The sequence below is a fragment of the Aquila chrysaetos genome, chromosome Z, assembly GCF_900496995.4.
Source record: "Aquila chrysaetos chrysaetos chromosome Z, bAquChr1.4, whole genome shotgun sequence".
Classification (NCBI taxonomy): domain Eukaryota; kingdom Metazoa; phylum Chordata; class Aves; order Accipitriformes; family Accipitridae; genus Aquila; species Aquila chrysaetos.
Window position 1 is genome coordinate 57,933,889 of NC_044030.1, and position 14,511 is coordinate 57,948,399.

Here is a 14,511-nt window from a genome sequence, read left to right on the forward strand (position 1 = left end):
TTATTTCGTCTTTCATACAGGTCACTATCAGAGACAGGACTCACCAGATAAGCCGTATCTCTGAGTCATTCTGGCAACTTCTGCACCCTTATAGCACTGCTTAAGTGTGTTATTAGGGGTAAGACATACCAGGAAATATTATTTTCATGTGCTGTGAAGATGTAGTGCAGCATTTGAGCATGTCAGAAAAATACATAGAAAGCAGAAGAGATGCCTTTGTCAATTTTGGCTAAAACAACAGATGAAGGAAGTATACAATGCCTTAGAGAAACCAAATACAAGTAAGAAATATTTTAAAGATGACCACTATAAAACACAGCACTCTGGGAGATAAAAAAAAATCACCTGCCTTTCTGGAGAGACACCAGAACTGCAGAAGGTTGGCAAGAACAGCTGTGATATTCAAACTGAGCTTGTAAATTAGCTTGTAAAATTCAGTTGTAATGTTTAAGCCATGAGAACCACAACACTCAAAACCTAAGCTTTTAGATTTATCATTATTATTATTACTATTATTATTATCATCATCATCATCAATCATTATTATTATCATTATTACTATTACTGAATAGACAGTCATTGTAATCTAACCATGGTACTTCCTTTATACATTCAAGCTTGTCTTGACAGTATCTTTTTAAATCATACCAATGCCCATTCCTGCATGTAATATAAACTAGTATTAGTGAGCTGTGACACAATCACCATTTCTAATCGTAGTCAATGAAGGACAATCTGAGGAATGAACTCAACATTCCTGAAAAGGTATGTGAAGAGTTTTAGACACAGCACATTTTCCTAGACCACACCAAGCGTCTGAGAATAGAACATGTTTGTAGAAACACCTAGTACATATGTGCAAATTCAAAAGTGATCACAACTGGACTAAAACTAAACAGGCAAAATAACCCCACTAACATAACACACAGTTTGCTTTTCCAGAAGGGTTTAATTGAGCAGTAGGGGCAAATACTTCTGAGTGTAAAGCCCAAAACTGAAAATGCCTATGAAGTCCTGTATCTGTGGCAAGAGCTTAACCACAGCCTTGGTGAAGGAGTCTTACGAGAAAGCACTGATATTCTGGAAGCACTGGTATCCTGTGCCACTTCTGGACATTCAATTCTAATTCATATTTTTCAGTAGTGGTGTCCTGGTTTCAGCTGGGATAGAGTTAACTGTCTTCCTAGTAGCTGGTATAGTGCTATGTTTTGAGTTCAGTATGAGAAGAATGTTGATAACACTGATGTTTTCAGTTGTTGCTAGGTAATGTTTAATCTAAAGTCAAGGATTTTTCAGCTTCTCATGCCCAGCCAGCAAGAAGGCTGGAGGGGCACAAGAAGCTTGGAGGGGACACAGCCAGGGCAGCTGACCCAATCTGGCCAAAGGGGTATCCTATACCATGTGACATCATGTCCAGTATATAAACTGGGGGGAGTTGGCCTGGCGTGGATCACTGCTTGGGAACTAACTGGGCATCGGTCGTCGGGTGAACAATTGCATTGTGCATCACTTGTATATTCCAATCCTTTTATTATTACTGTTGTCATTTTATGAGTGTTATCATTATCATTATTAGTTCTTATTTTCTGTTCTATTAAACTGCTCTTACCTCAACCCACAATTTTTACTTCCTTTCCCAGTTCTCTTCCCCATCCCACTGGGTGGGGCTGGAAGTGAGTGAGCAGCTGCATTGTGCTTAGTTGCCGGCTGGGGTTAAACCACGACAAGCGGACATCTTTATTATTTATCATACTACATGTTAGACTGACATAAGCTCAACCTAACGATGTACAAAAATATTTCTAAAATACCAAGATTATCCTTTTTTTAATCAGCTCTTTTTTCTCTAATAATTAACATTTTTATGAGCTTCACTGGAGAGACTTCTGGCAATTATCTCTAATTATAAAAAAGCTCTATAATGCCAATTACTATGTAATTTTAAGAAATGCTCTAGGGCCTAAACATTTGTTATTCTCATATGCAAGTTCTTAATTTACATTTTACACACACTTTATTTCTAAGTTTTTTATCATTTTTATATTTAATTATTTCTACATTTCATGTTCAGTCCTTATTCCTCGTGGCAATAGATTCTGGACAGGGACTAGAGTTTTGTGTTACATCTGCACCCATATTAGATGTGTATCGATTTTTACCAGCATGTTTCAAAGTAAGCATGTCAATTCCCATTCAATTCTATGTTGGTAAAGTGTTAATAAAGTGTTAAACAAGAGCTAACCAATGTCTTGAAGAAATTTTTCCAGCCCCAGTTGCTAACGTACTTCTACATACACATTAATCTGTCTACACTTTAAATTCCAGAATTATTTTAACTCCTGAAACGTAGGCAGCCCACTCATTGGTTCCACAGAATTCTGAAAAGACGTTATACACAAACCCATTCTACTCTGTCCTAAGAATGATACAACTGATATTGTGCAAGTGCAAGGAGGGCAAAACTATGAAATAGCAAGAAGGAGTATGGCCCTGGAGCATTAATGGGTAGAACTGACTGCTATTAATTCTCAAGATACATGCATTACTGCTATTTGTTATGTATTTTCGCATGTGAAATCAGCTTTATGTAAAAGCTGTGGAGTAATGCCATAAACAAAGTTAATCACATGGAATCTTCAAAACAATAAACCTAGAAATAAAACATAGTCCAGTGTTTACATAATGGACTGATACCCCTGCAATTATATAACAGTGTTAGTATTTGAAGTTAATAAGATTAAGTGATGTCTTCAGTGATGTTTCTGTACTAAGTTTTCATGCTGGTAGAAAAAACAACTATTCTTATTAAAAAACTTAAAAAAAGAAGTAGCTATAGATTAAAATGAACAGTGTCACATTCACTACCATCATCAGAAATACACATAATCAAACTGCAGAAGTTTTAGATTTATACTTTTTGTGTTAGAGAGGCTTTATTCTGCAAAGGAAATACATTGGTGTGGCTGAGACTGCATATGAAATATTAAAAGGATAGAGTATGTAATTTTAGCTAAAACAACCATATTCCTTCCTCTACTCCTTACCATTAGTCTCCTCATTCTTTCTTTCTCAATTCTCTCAGTTTCTTTTTTCTGCTCACGCTCAGTATTGGCATGCCAAGTTGCTACAGCTTTAGAAAGTTTCTGAATTTTCCCAGCGACTGACCGGTGGTACTCTTTGAAATCTTTAGCATGTTGCAATATGCTATTCAGGTATTCCTAGAAAGAGAAACAAGTTAGTGCAGGCACTTGGACAAAGCACAGGATTTGAAATTGGTAATACAGAAGTTCTAACCCTAATGTTTCCCAATTGCTTACCACATGATTTGGAGTTTTTTTTAATCTTAGAAACTACAAGGATAAATAAAATTTGTAAGAGAAGATCCACACACCAAAGCAAGGTGCATTTCTGACATGGGGCAAACAGCCAGTAAGTTAAAATACCTGATGCTTCTGCCTACGTTTCCTCTCCTGTTCTATCTTCTGCTGTTTCTCAAGCTTTTCGGTCATACGGGCCTCCCTCAAAGTCTGGCGCTTGCTTCGTTTGTAGGCTTTGGAGTTCAGTGCTGTCTCCAGTGTTGTATCACGACGCATGCAGGCTACTACCTCTTGTCTTAGCTACCAGTAGGAAAAAAGAAACACTTAAAAAAAAAAAATAATTTTTAATTCATGGAGGAACAACTTTCAACACTGGTATGGCAGAGTAAAACAGTAACAGTCCAGAAGATGTCGCAGCCTCCTCTTCCTTTTCTATTACAGTTCTGAGAAGACCCAGCATCTATACAGTTGCAGCAGCTATGTCTGTCTTCCTAAACAAATCTTAAGTCTCCACAGGACGGCCAAAAGTGTTAATCACTCTTAATCGTCATTTCTTCCTTCTTTACAAGATGCTGCAAATGACTGTCCTGCTGCAATGAAAGGTGCTAGCCAAGATGTTACACCATTGAAGTAAAACACAAATGAACACCATACGTAACATACTTTCTAGAGCTGGACCTGAACATAGCTGACAATCATTTCATTGCCAGCTGCACAGAAGACAGCAGGGAGAGGTAAATGTTAAGGGCTTGGAACAGTATTGCCACAGCCCCAGCAGTACAGCAGGGACAGCCCGCTGCTTTTCATCTGACCTCTGACAAAACTTCATTACAAAGGAGTGCCAAAGGTAGAGGGAAAGAAGACTTGGACATCACAGTAAAACTACTGCCAAGGCTTCTGTCAGGAAATATTTTTGCTTGACCTGCCAAATCACATCTTTGTTCTTCCAAACTAGCTGGAAAAGCCAATGGCAAGAGGCCAATAAAAGTCTGGCAGTGTGATTCTTTTTCTGAAATTAATTTGCTGATACATGCACTCAACATCCAACTTATATCTTAGGTATGATCTTGTTATGCTTAATTTTCAAAGTCTGTGTGCCACAGTGGAAATCCTGAAAACAGATCACAGAGAAATACCACACAGAATACCAACATACAACTCTTCGTAAAACAAGGGGACCTGCGACAAACATGAAGTATGTCCAGAAAGAGTTGTCTATTGGGATTTGTGTTAAAAATCAGCTTGCAGCCTCTCCAGCTCTTGTTTTGCCTTTGTGTCAATGCCATGTTCATTCTGAAAGACAAACTTCTATGCTTACACTTTAGACTGGAGGACAAAGCAGGAAGCGATAAGAACACTTGTACATTTTTATTAACAAAACAAAATAAAATCTAAGTTAAAAATTCCTGTGACTTGCTTATCGGTCAGTTTGTTCTCATGCAAAATCTTCTGCTTAGGCTCAATGCTGCTGCAAAATCTCTTGCCAATTTACTCTTTGCTACATCAACACATTTGGCTGTAACCTCTATGAGAATTTTCATGAAGCAAAAGGCATTACCTGGCGCTGGAAATTCAATAGCCTAAGTGCCTTCAACTCCACTGTAGCTTTGGTTCGCAAATCAGGGGGCAGAGAACCAGGCAAGTTCTCCAGTTCCTGGATTCTGTGAGCAATTCGAGCCTGAAGCCTAAGTAAACAGAAAACTGGGTAAGACACCAGGAGAAATCTGTAAGTGGTTATCAAAATTATACAGTAAAAATAGGCAATTTATCTCAGGCATTTATTTGGCTTTTACTAATTGTTTCTGAACTAGCAAGCTTTTGCAGAGATGACAGGTACCCTTTTCCACTTTGAAAATAAATTGCCAAATAATGAAAATACCCCTTGGCCCTTCTTTTAATTTTGGCTAAAAGTGTATGTGTGAAAAGAAACTTGAGAATTTTATTTTACTCATACTATACAGGATTCTAATTTCAAGCTTCTTCAATGGGTATTGTTTTATACAGTGATGACAAAGACAGAACTTTCCTTAATATCTGGAATTCTACTTACTTATTTTATTGACAAATGAAAAGTTCCTTAGTAAAGTATTCACACTTACATAGCTGTTACACTGTAAATCAGATTCTATTTCCCTCTCCTTTACAAGCTCCTTTTGCATTCATTTGCAGATGAGAGAGAGAGAGAGAGAGAGAAAGAATAATGGACAAGCCAGACAGAACTTGGTTTTTTTCTATTTTTTTACACTGAAACCAGGATCAGAGAGCTAACAGTTAGCATAGTTTTTGTGGTTTTATTTACAAGTAAGTACTTCTGTGAACTGCAGATTTTGCCAAGGCACTAAAATAACAAACCCCAAAATTTTAAGTTATATAAAAATTGCATCAAAGTTCAGCTGAATCAGTGCCCTCCATTTCCCACATGCTTTAGGAAAAAAAAAACAAAAAAAAAAACCAAAACCACAACACACACCTCCCCCAACCAAAACCAGAGTGTCCTCTCTCTCCCAAAATCAAAAACCTAAAGGCACAGGAACAGGAAGGTATCTCATCTCCCTACATTGCATAGGACTCACAAGATTTCTTTTTTACTTTTGCAAAGCACAAAACATCAGATCACGTTAGGAAAAGGTGTCTGCTGCTGTTTTCATGTGCTGAGGACTTTGGAACTGCCATGAAGAGAGAAAGAAAACACTTTCTGTACGGCTTCTTTGCATACAGTGATTGTTCTTCCCCTGCCCTTTCACCCTCTCATTGCTCCACAGTATTAGCACTGTGACATAAACTCTCCTACACTGAACATGTCAGCCTCACAGCTGGAAAGTACATCACACATCAGGCAAAATGGCTGCACCTGATACATGGAGTCAGAACAAATCAAAATACTAGGATCTCACAGTAACTGCACACATCATGACTTATGTATAATCTGAAAAGCAACTGGAATCACTTGTACAGTTGCAGGTAACATCTCTTCGGTAACAGTACTCCTTCCTAAAACTCCTAAGCTTCCTAAAACTACGTATTTTTTTGTATTACCAAAAGACTTCTGAAGCTCCTGGAACAACAAAAAGGAGGTAATGCTCCATTACTGCAGAAGACTAACTTAGTGTCCTGAAGAGAGCAAAAAATTGAAGCAGAATTAGGTTAGTTAAGTTTTTCATACAGACTGAAAAGTAAATCAAGAAGGGTTACTACCTACTAAGAGAAAGTTCCATTAAAAGCTACAGATATTTGTCGAGGCCAAGTGAAGTTCATGATTCCCACACGAAAAGTATTCACTCAGAAAATTACATTGGCATATTTTGTTCTTTCAAGTGTACGTACTACACTAAAAGAAGTCCACATTTTGTACAACTTCACCTGTCACTGAGCATTCCAGTTATTAAGAAGAGATTTTAGTGCACCTAAGGATACAAAATCTTGAGAATTAAGTGGTTTTCTTGGAGATTAGATGTACTATTGTACATCTATACAAAAAAGCAGCAGAGATGTACAAAGAGGATACTGTTCTAAATCACTGATGGGTGCTCTGCCTGTTGCTTATTCACACATGGATGTAATCATGCATCACAACTATGATTTATTACTCTATTTCACTCCCCAAATAGCTGCAATACTTCTCCTGAAACCATCACCTACAAAACAGTTATACCCAAATCCCAGTTTCACTGACTTCAATAAAACTTTAGGGGAGCAGTCAGAACCTTTCCAAACTTCTCTTTTGAGCTGTGAACTTAGTAAGGCAGAATGAATATACTGAATACTGAACATATTTTCAATTTTTCTATTTTGTTAGCATTGAGTGTTCCTTCTTGTACTATACAAGAGGCTAAGCACTTGAAGGATATAATCTCACCATTTAAAAGATATATTTAATTAACCTTTGCAGTTCAGCAATTTATCTTCATCCATGTAGAAACTGGCTAGTGCATCTACACAGACATCTCTTTGCAAAACAAGTGATGCACACCTCTTCTTCATTAACTGGGGTCAATAGCAGAGGTTATGCTTGCACATTCAAACCTGTCTGGCACAGATGCCATGCAGTAAGCCATGAAGATACATAAGAGGCTTTGCAGGTAACAGAAAGAAACCACAGACAATCTACAGGACACTAGCAAGTGTATTTTTTTTAATTATCAATGAGAAGATGGAAAAGAGCCCTTCCACATAAGAGAACAACTTTAAATTACACACATTATTAGCTTTAAGAGATTAAAAAGCAGTGTCTTATTTTGAAGAAAGTGTTAAGCAGAGTTTTAGAAAAGCAGTGTATGAACTTTACAGATTTCAAGGAACAGAAAAAGTTTAACAGCTCTCTACATATGAGTATTTTAAACTTCTTATATTGGTAAAAATTTTAAATATCTAAGTTTCTTTTTATCCACCTTCAGTCACACAGAGGTTCACAACAATTATTGTATAATCTCATCTCAAATCAACATAAGCTGCAAACAGCTTCTCGGCACAACGATGTGAATTTGACAGCAACATTAACTCTCCATTTTCTTTCTCTTTGTTAATATACACTGGAGCCTTTTTTATAATCAGATCAAGGCTTTTCAGTGAGAAAAAGCACTCTGCTGCTGTTTCATTAGATTAAATGCTTTTTCATATCCCGCAATATGTTAATAGGTGCATCACTGCTTCTCCATCTTCACTGGTCTATTTAGCATATGGTTAACAAATAGGAATGCTATACTGTACTTCTAAGTGCCTATTTGATGAATTGTTTGATGAAACAAACTACATAACTTCCTAGTAACATGGAAAGGAAAAAAGAATTGCTATCACTGAAAAAAAAATAATTAGATGTAATTTTGTAACAGCAAAAAACTGAATTATTTCACATTTACAATATTGTTCTCTGTGTAAGACATGCTCTAACAGATAAATCATGTACACGATCCATTAAGAAATGAAAATGTGTATGCAGTAGCATGTATTCTCCCCTGAAAGTCTGCCGTTGTGCACTCAAGGTACGTATACAAAAGAAATGGCCAAACATCTCAGCAATTAACTTTTTAACATTTAGTTCATGAATTAGCACTAAATAACTGTCTCTCCAGAAGCACACTTTGTACCTTTAGTCCAACCCCCCCCATGTTCAAGATCACTGTCGTGGTTTAACCCTGGCCAGCAACTAAGCACCACACAGCTGCTTGCTCACTCCTGCCACCCCCACTCCGTCCCCAGTGGGATGGGGGGAGAATCGGAAGGGTAAAAGTGAGAAACTCACTCATGGGCCAAGATAAAAACAGTTTCATAATTAAAAAGAAATCATATTTTTTAAAAAATTGTAAGGAAAAGAGAGAGAAAAATAGCAGAGAGAGAGGAATATAAAACCCAAGAAAGACAATTGATGCAAATGAAAACAATTGCTCACCACCAACTGACCGATGCCCAGCCAGTCCCCGAAGAGCAGGCCCTCACGAACCTCCCTGCCAGTTTTACTGCTGAGCTTGATGATGTCTTACAGAATGGAAAATCCCTTTGGTCAGTTTGGGTCAGCTGTCCCAGCTGTGTCTCCTCCCAACTTCTTGTGCCCCCCCAGCCTGCTCTCTGGTGGGGTGGGTGAGAAGCAGAAAAGGCCTTGACTCTGTGTAAGCACTGCTCAGCAATAATGAAAACACCAGTGTTGGTATCAACACTGTTTTCAGCACAAATCCAAAACACAGCCCCATACAAGCTGCTATGAAGAAATTTAACTCTATAACAGACAAAATCAGTACAGTCACTGAGGAAACCTTACCTGCAATTTTCAAGAATTCCTACCTTAATCAGATTCAAAGCTCACACTTTCCCATAATACGGCAGTACACCTTTTGGGTCTATCCGTATGTTTAAAATATGAATTCCTAAAATACCTATGTGATAATTCTGTCTTTTCATGAATATGAGTAATTCAAACAGTTTTCTAAGTATTTCAAAGTATAATGCCCCTTTATTAAAAAAGTTAAGTACTGGAAGATCTCAAGAGACAACTGTTTCATAAAGCTTCCGCTAACTTCACTGGTTTCAGGATACAAATGTTTATATTGGCTTTTTTCTACTCCCTTTTTATGAAGAAAGTGTGAATACATCATGTTTCTGTATTAAACTTGCCTATTCTAAAGCTAAGTCTAGCACCGTCCAAAGCACAAAAGCTGTTAAACTGCTTTTTTCAAAGCTTTTGTCTGATGTTACTTATACAGTTTTAGATAATGAAAAGACTTCCAGAAGTCCTAAGCATTCTGGTATGCAAAGCAAAACCAAATTCCAGCAGCGTTCAACATTAAAAAAGCTTGGGTCATTATCTATGTGCTACCATAAAAAAATAAAACCTTCTGCTACAGAATGCCTATCAAACTTCCACCTCACTTACTCTGCCAAGAAGATCAGGGTATTTAGAACTGAATGCATATGCTGTATCTGCAACCGGTTCTCCACATTAGTAAATGCAATACTGCTATTTTCTGTCACTCCTCACTTTCCTCCATTTATGCATACTAAGACATAATAGTCTGGCACTAAGACTGCAATGGAGCAGGGCTAGAGAGACAGAAGGAGTAACAATTTCAGGTTAACTGATGCAGTAAAGGTTATGTTATACTGGCCACATGATTCTTGGCTCAGGTTAGTGCTACCATTCTTCACTCAGAGCAACTGTGAAACCATATAATGGTGTGTTCTACAAGCTTTATGAAAAAGATGTTAGAAAATAAGTGATTGCTCATGCTGAAACAGCTATGGCCATTCAGTCCTAAGGTAAAAAGGTTAAGACTAACAGAGTGACCACAACAACATGCCAATAAATTACTTAAGCATTATCTCACGCAAAAAGTAAAGAGCTTTTCTGGGATCAAGGCCTGGATTCTGGATGTGGCACCACATCCTAAAACACTTCATGGTGTTTTACCTTTGTAAAGCGAAAGTCATTAAAGTCATTAAACCTGTCTTCAGTGAGATCACCTTCCCCTACAAACTCATTGTTATAGTAACTGACAGATGCATCATCAGTCCAAAATAAGCAAATATGCTAAGTGCAGCTTCTTTGCTCTGACTGATAATGATCAGGAACATATTTTAGGTGCAGGCCAAGATCCTTCTGCGCAGCAGATTCTCAAGGTCAATTGTTTAAGAGCCTTGTTGATGGGAAGAGGGAAGAAGTTTCATTCTAACTCCACAAGAAATGTCATCCTCTATATTTTGTAATAAATATAATTCACCATCTAATTAGGGCATTCAGGAAGCAACTTTTAAAGATCCTGCTTCGTGGTAACCTTTTTTTTGATCTTGCCTGTGATCTCCTTAATATTCCCTCTACTCTTTGGTAGTCCAGCCAACCCTGTCATGACTAATAAAATTTGGTTTTGCTGTGGCCACTAACTCATCAACCTTTTGACCTCCACTGTTCTCTTCTAACTTCCCTTTTGTTTATAATTCTGAAAACCTTCTGCACTGAATTGGTTTCTCTGTAGACCAGCAGGATTTTGATTTCCTAATTTTCAGTGTTTGCAGCATCGAAGTAATACACTAACCCAGCAGAGTCCTTGAGCCTGTTTTAAACTTACCTGGTTTCCAATGATACTGCCAGTATGCTTTACTAGTTCATACTTGGGGTAGAAATAAATCACTGTTTGGCTTGATGTTTCCATACTTCTCTTTGACACAGTCTCTCTCTGGAAATTCAGTTTATGCTACTGTCACTAGAGTAGTTGACTGCAAGGAGTTTCAGTTGAGAAAGTGGAAAACAACAATATGCATATGCATTTGAATCTTGTTATTTGCTTTTACCTATATTCACGTTCTTGGAGTATTTCAACAGGATCCAGTCCTTGTGGCTTCTGGATAGGGCTGATGCGATTCTGCTTTTGCTGCAGCTGAACAATGGGTGAAGGCTGTCCAGGTGGTGGCTGTGGTACAGAAGGCCCAGGCATGGCGGCAGCAGGCTGGGTGGCAGGGGGGGCAGGAGAAGGCCTCCCACTAGGAGCTGGCGCAGGAAGCTTTTGTTGCGTGTTGGAGACACTCATATCTGGCGCTTGGCCTGAATCATAAAAAGCACTTATTCATAACATGAAACATGGAACACAGGAAGAAAATCAAGATGGTTTCTGAAGACAGAACGTGAAGCTAAGGTAAAGATTCAAAATCACCAGAAAAAGCACACTGGGATAGACTACACTCCATATTTGAAAAAACATACTAAAATGCAAGTATACTATACGTTGCAGGAAGTGGTCCAAAGAAAAACAAAACACCTGAAACTTTATGATGAATGCCATTTCCCATTCCTGCTGACTTAATTCTAGCATTAGAAGAAGTAAAACAGCTGTAGAACTGCTTTCGTTCAAGTGTAGGACCTAATTCTGCCTCTTGTTCACTATCTTTGCACCACTTAGAAGAAGGCATCTATGATCACAACCTGACAACAAGCACAAGTAGGTCTGCTTTTAGAGCTCTATCAGAACTAAATAGCCATAGTCTGATAACCATATCAGAACTAAATATTAAAATTTCTACAGCTGTACTTAGAAGAACCTGTCATGTATAAACAGCCTTCGTTTCATTACAATCTCCTACTAATTGTATTTAAGTATTTCAAATACCAGGAATTCGATTACTCTCTTATCTTACAGCATTCTAATCATCTTGAAAATTAACACCTCAGTTAACATGAAAATAGTACCTGCCATTTATAGACACTAAGGGTCACAGATTTCAGTATGCCATTATGACAAGTCACCCATGCATTCAGATGTTCACAATTGTCACTGACAACAGACACTGCAACAATAAAGATGTCACTTCATTGTCTGAGGAGTCATAGTAATTTAATGCTAGGAAAAACAACTACGAAGTACACCCGCAATCTTGTAATCAACCTTAATTCAAACCCAACATCCTGAAATCTAGATAAAAAGATTCCCTCATAGGAATTTGTCGTTAACACAACTGCATCAAAGTCCAGAAAAGGAACTTGAGTACAAGCTGTAGATTCTGTATTTAGCAATGCTGTATTTCAGCTTATAAAAAACAAGGAAAGAAAGCAAGCCCACCAAAAGCCTCTGTATAGTCTCAGTTTTCAGGGAAACATGCAAAGTGAACTGCAAAACAAACACTACCACAAACAACTGCATAATGAATGAAAAATAAATTTGAAGAAATAAGCACAATCTTTAAAAATACATCAAATAAAACCTCCAAACAGATACAGCAAGGACAGACAAATTTTTTCTTCTAGGAAAAACAGCAATGAAAAAAGACAAACAGTGAGCAGGTTATAGTTAAACAGGACACATATATTATTATGACATACTGGATTATTTAGATAAAACTATTCATCTAGCAATTCTGTATACCTGCCAGCATTTTTTAGTAGCAGCATTTGAGCTAGAAGGCACTGTGCCTGGTAAACTCATACATACAACCTCTCAAGAAACACTTTTCCCCGTCTTTATTATCCTACTCAAATTTTAAGTATTTGCTGGGAGTATTCCAAGAAAGGCAATTCTACATCTGATTACATACTAGTATTTCATTTTCTTTCTATGTTGCCCTAAGTAGCTGACTAATGACAGATAATTTTTTATGACATCAACAATCACGGAGTCATCCCTGCCCCCAGATTTACCCACAAGCAACAACATAGCATAACTTTTCTACAGTATGAGAAAAGTGTGTGTTATTCGCAAGCCTGCAATATTGTATTTATTTTCAAATCTCTAAAAAAACCCCCAAAACTTCAAACAATATATATTACTAGGGATTTCTAGTTCTTTTCAATACAGTACTTCTTCCACTCTACTTTCAAACAATAAAATTAGCCCGTAAACCTAAATCTGAATGATTTGCTTCAAAACCTGATTATCACATAGGGGAAAAACAGTTACACTGTTCGTTAGATCTCAAAGACTACACTGAACTTTCAAAGCCATCCAATTTAACAAAAAAAAAAAAAAGCAGCCTAATTCTACCATGATTTGAAAACTTTTCTTTACAGTAGCAAAGACTACAGTTGAAAGACAAGCTTGTTGCAATTAAGCATGCTCAGAACATAACTTATTAAGTAGATTTTATGGGTCTCCCTCAGGTAGCTTACATATTTCATTCTGATTGTACAAAGGTGCCTCCTGTTCAGGCTGCCTAACAACTACAGTAATTTGATGTGGTCAAGTCATTCATGGATGAATAAATGGTTAGATCCTCCTTGATTCAAGTCCTACACACCGTAAAAGTTACGCTATTTTTCTGCATGCCTTTTTACCTTCCCTTTTTTTTTTTCCCCTGCATCTCTTCCACAAACTCTACCCACACTGTTTAACCATTATTCTGTACATGACATAAAATTAGGATTATACTCTGCTATACCTTCAGTCCAAGTTTTAGGCGTAATGGCAGCTGTATGTCCAGGCATCCCTGGAGCAGGCCCTGGTCCAGTTGCAGCACCACTCATGGTATGTAACCCAATACCTGCAATTTGACAGAGGAAAGAAACTTATTACGATACAAAGCATTTCCAAGTATTCAAAAATTGTTCTGCTTTCTAGCATGCTAGCCTATTCAGGTAAGTAGTATTTTTCTTCATTAAATATAGATTTAAGTAGATTTTATTCTGAAAAAATGTATGTAATGAAGCATACTAAAATCATGCCTCGTAAAAAAACCTTACTCGGTAGCAAAGCCATATCCACCAAAATGAAGTGACTGGTGAAATTATTAAAATCATTACTAAAAAGAAAATAGTATCATCTTAACCCTCAATTTCTAATGTAAACTCAGTAATGGAAGTGTTCAGAAACTAACAGGTGCAGGGCGTTTAACGTAACACAGCTTTCTTAGGACCAAAATGTGCTTGCTTACTGCACTGTAACATCTATTATCATTAGGAGAAAAAAATAAGAACATTTTCTTTTCCTTACATTTTTCACTTGACAGCATACTATACATGGTTTGTTTTACTTTCAGCAACGTAACTAATCAGTCAGCTTGCTCCAGATGTTTTTATCTACTTTTCTGCATAGAGACAGGAGACTGAAAATTCACCCCAAGAAAAACAGTAAAATTGCAATCAGTAAAGTATGATTAACATTCAAAAAATGTCAAGCATAATCAGGACGGACATAGTATTGCGCAGTGAAAAAACTTTTCTTTCAGTTTTGACAATATCCTATTAATAATAGATGTGTTTTATGCACTTGCTCAAGCTTGAAAA

The 14,511-nt window shown here is 37.3% G+C and overlaps 1 protein-coding gene across 7 annotated transcripts in view; it reads right to left on the reverse strand.

Moving 5' to 3' along the window:
* The window catches only part of SMARCA2 (SWI/SNF related, matrix associated, actin dependent regulator of chromatin, subfamily a, member 2), a 120,543-nt gene that overhangs the window by 77,101 nt on the left and 28,931 nt on the right, over positions 1-14,511 (reverse strand). For 6 of the 7 annotated variants that reach the window (XM_030005659.2, XM_030005658.2, XM_030005661.2 and 3 more), the window contains 5 exons: positions 13,668-13,769; positions 11,094-11,343; positions 4,876-5,002; positions 3,444-3,617; positions 3,045-3,218 (listed from right to left, as the gene is read on the reverse strand). In XM_030005659.2, the coding sequence (XP_029861519.1) occupies positions 3,045-3,218; positions 3,444-3,617; positions 4,876-5,002; positions 11,094-11,343; positions 13,668-13,769 (827 nt within the window). Of the gene's footprint in view, positions 1-3,044; positions 3,219-3,443; positions 3,641-4,875; positions 5,006-11,093; positions 11,344-13,667; positions 13,770-14,511 lie in introns of those variants that run through there. The other variant, XM_041121119.1, reaches the window with a different exon arrangement.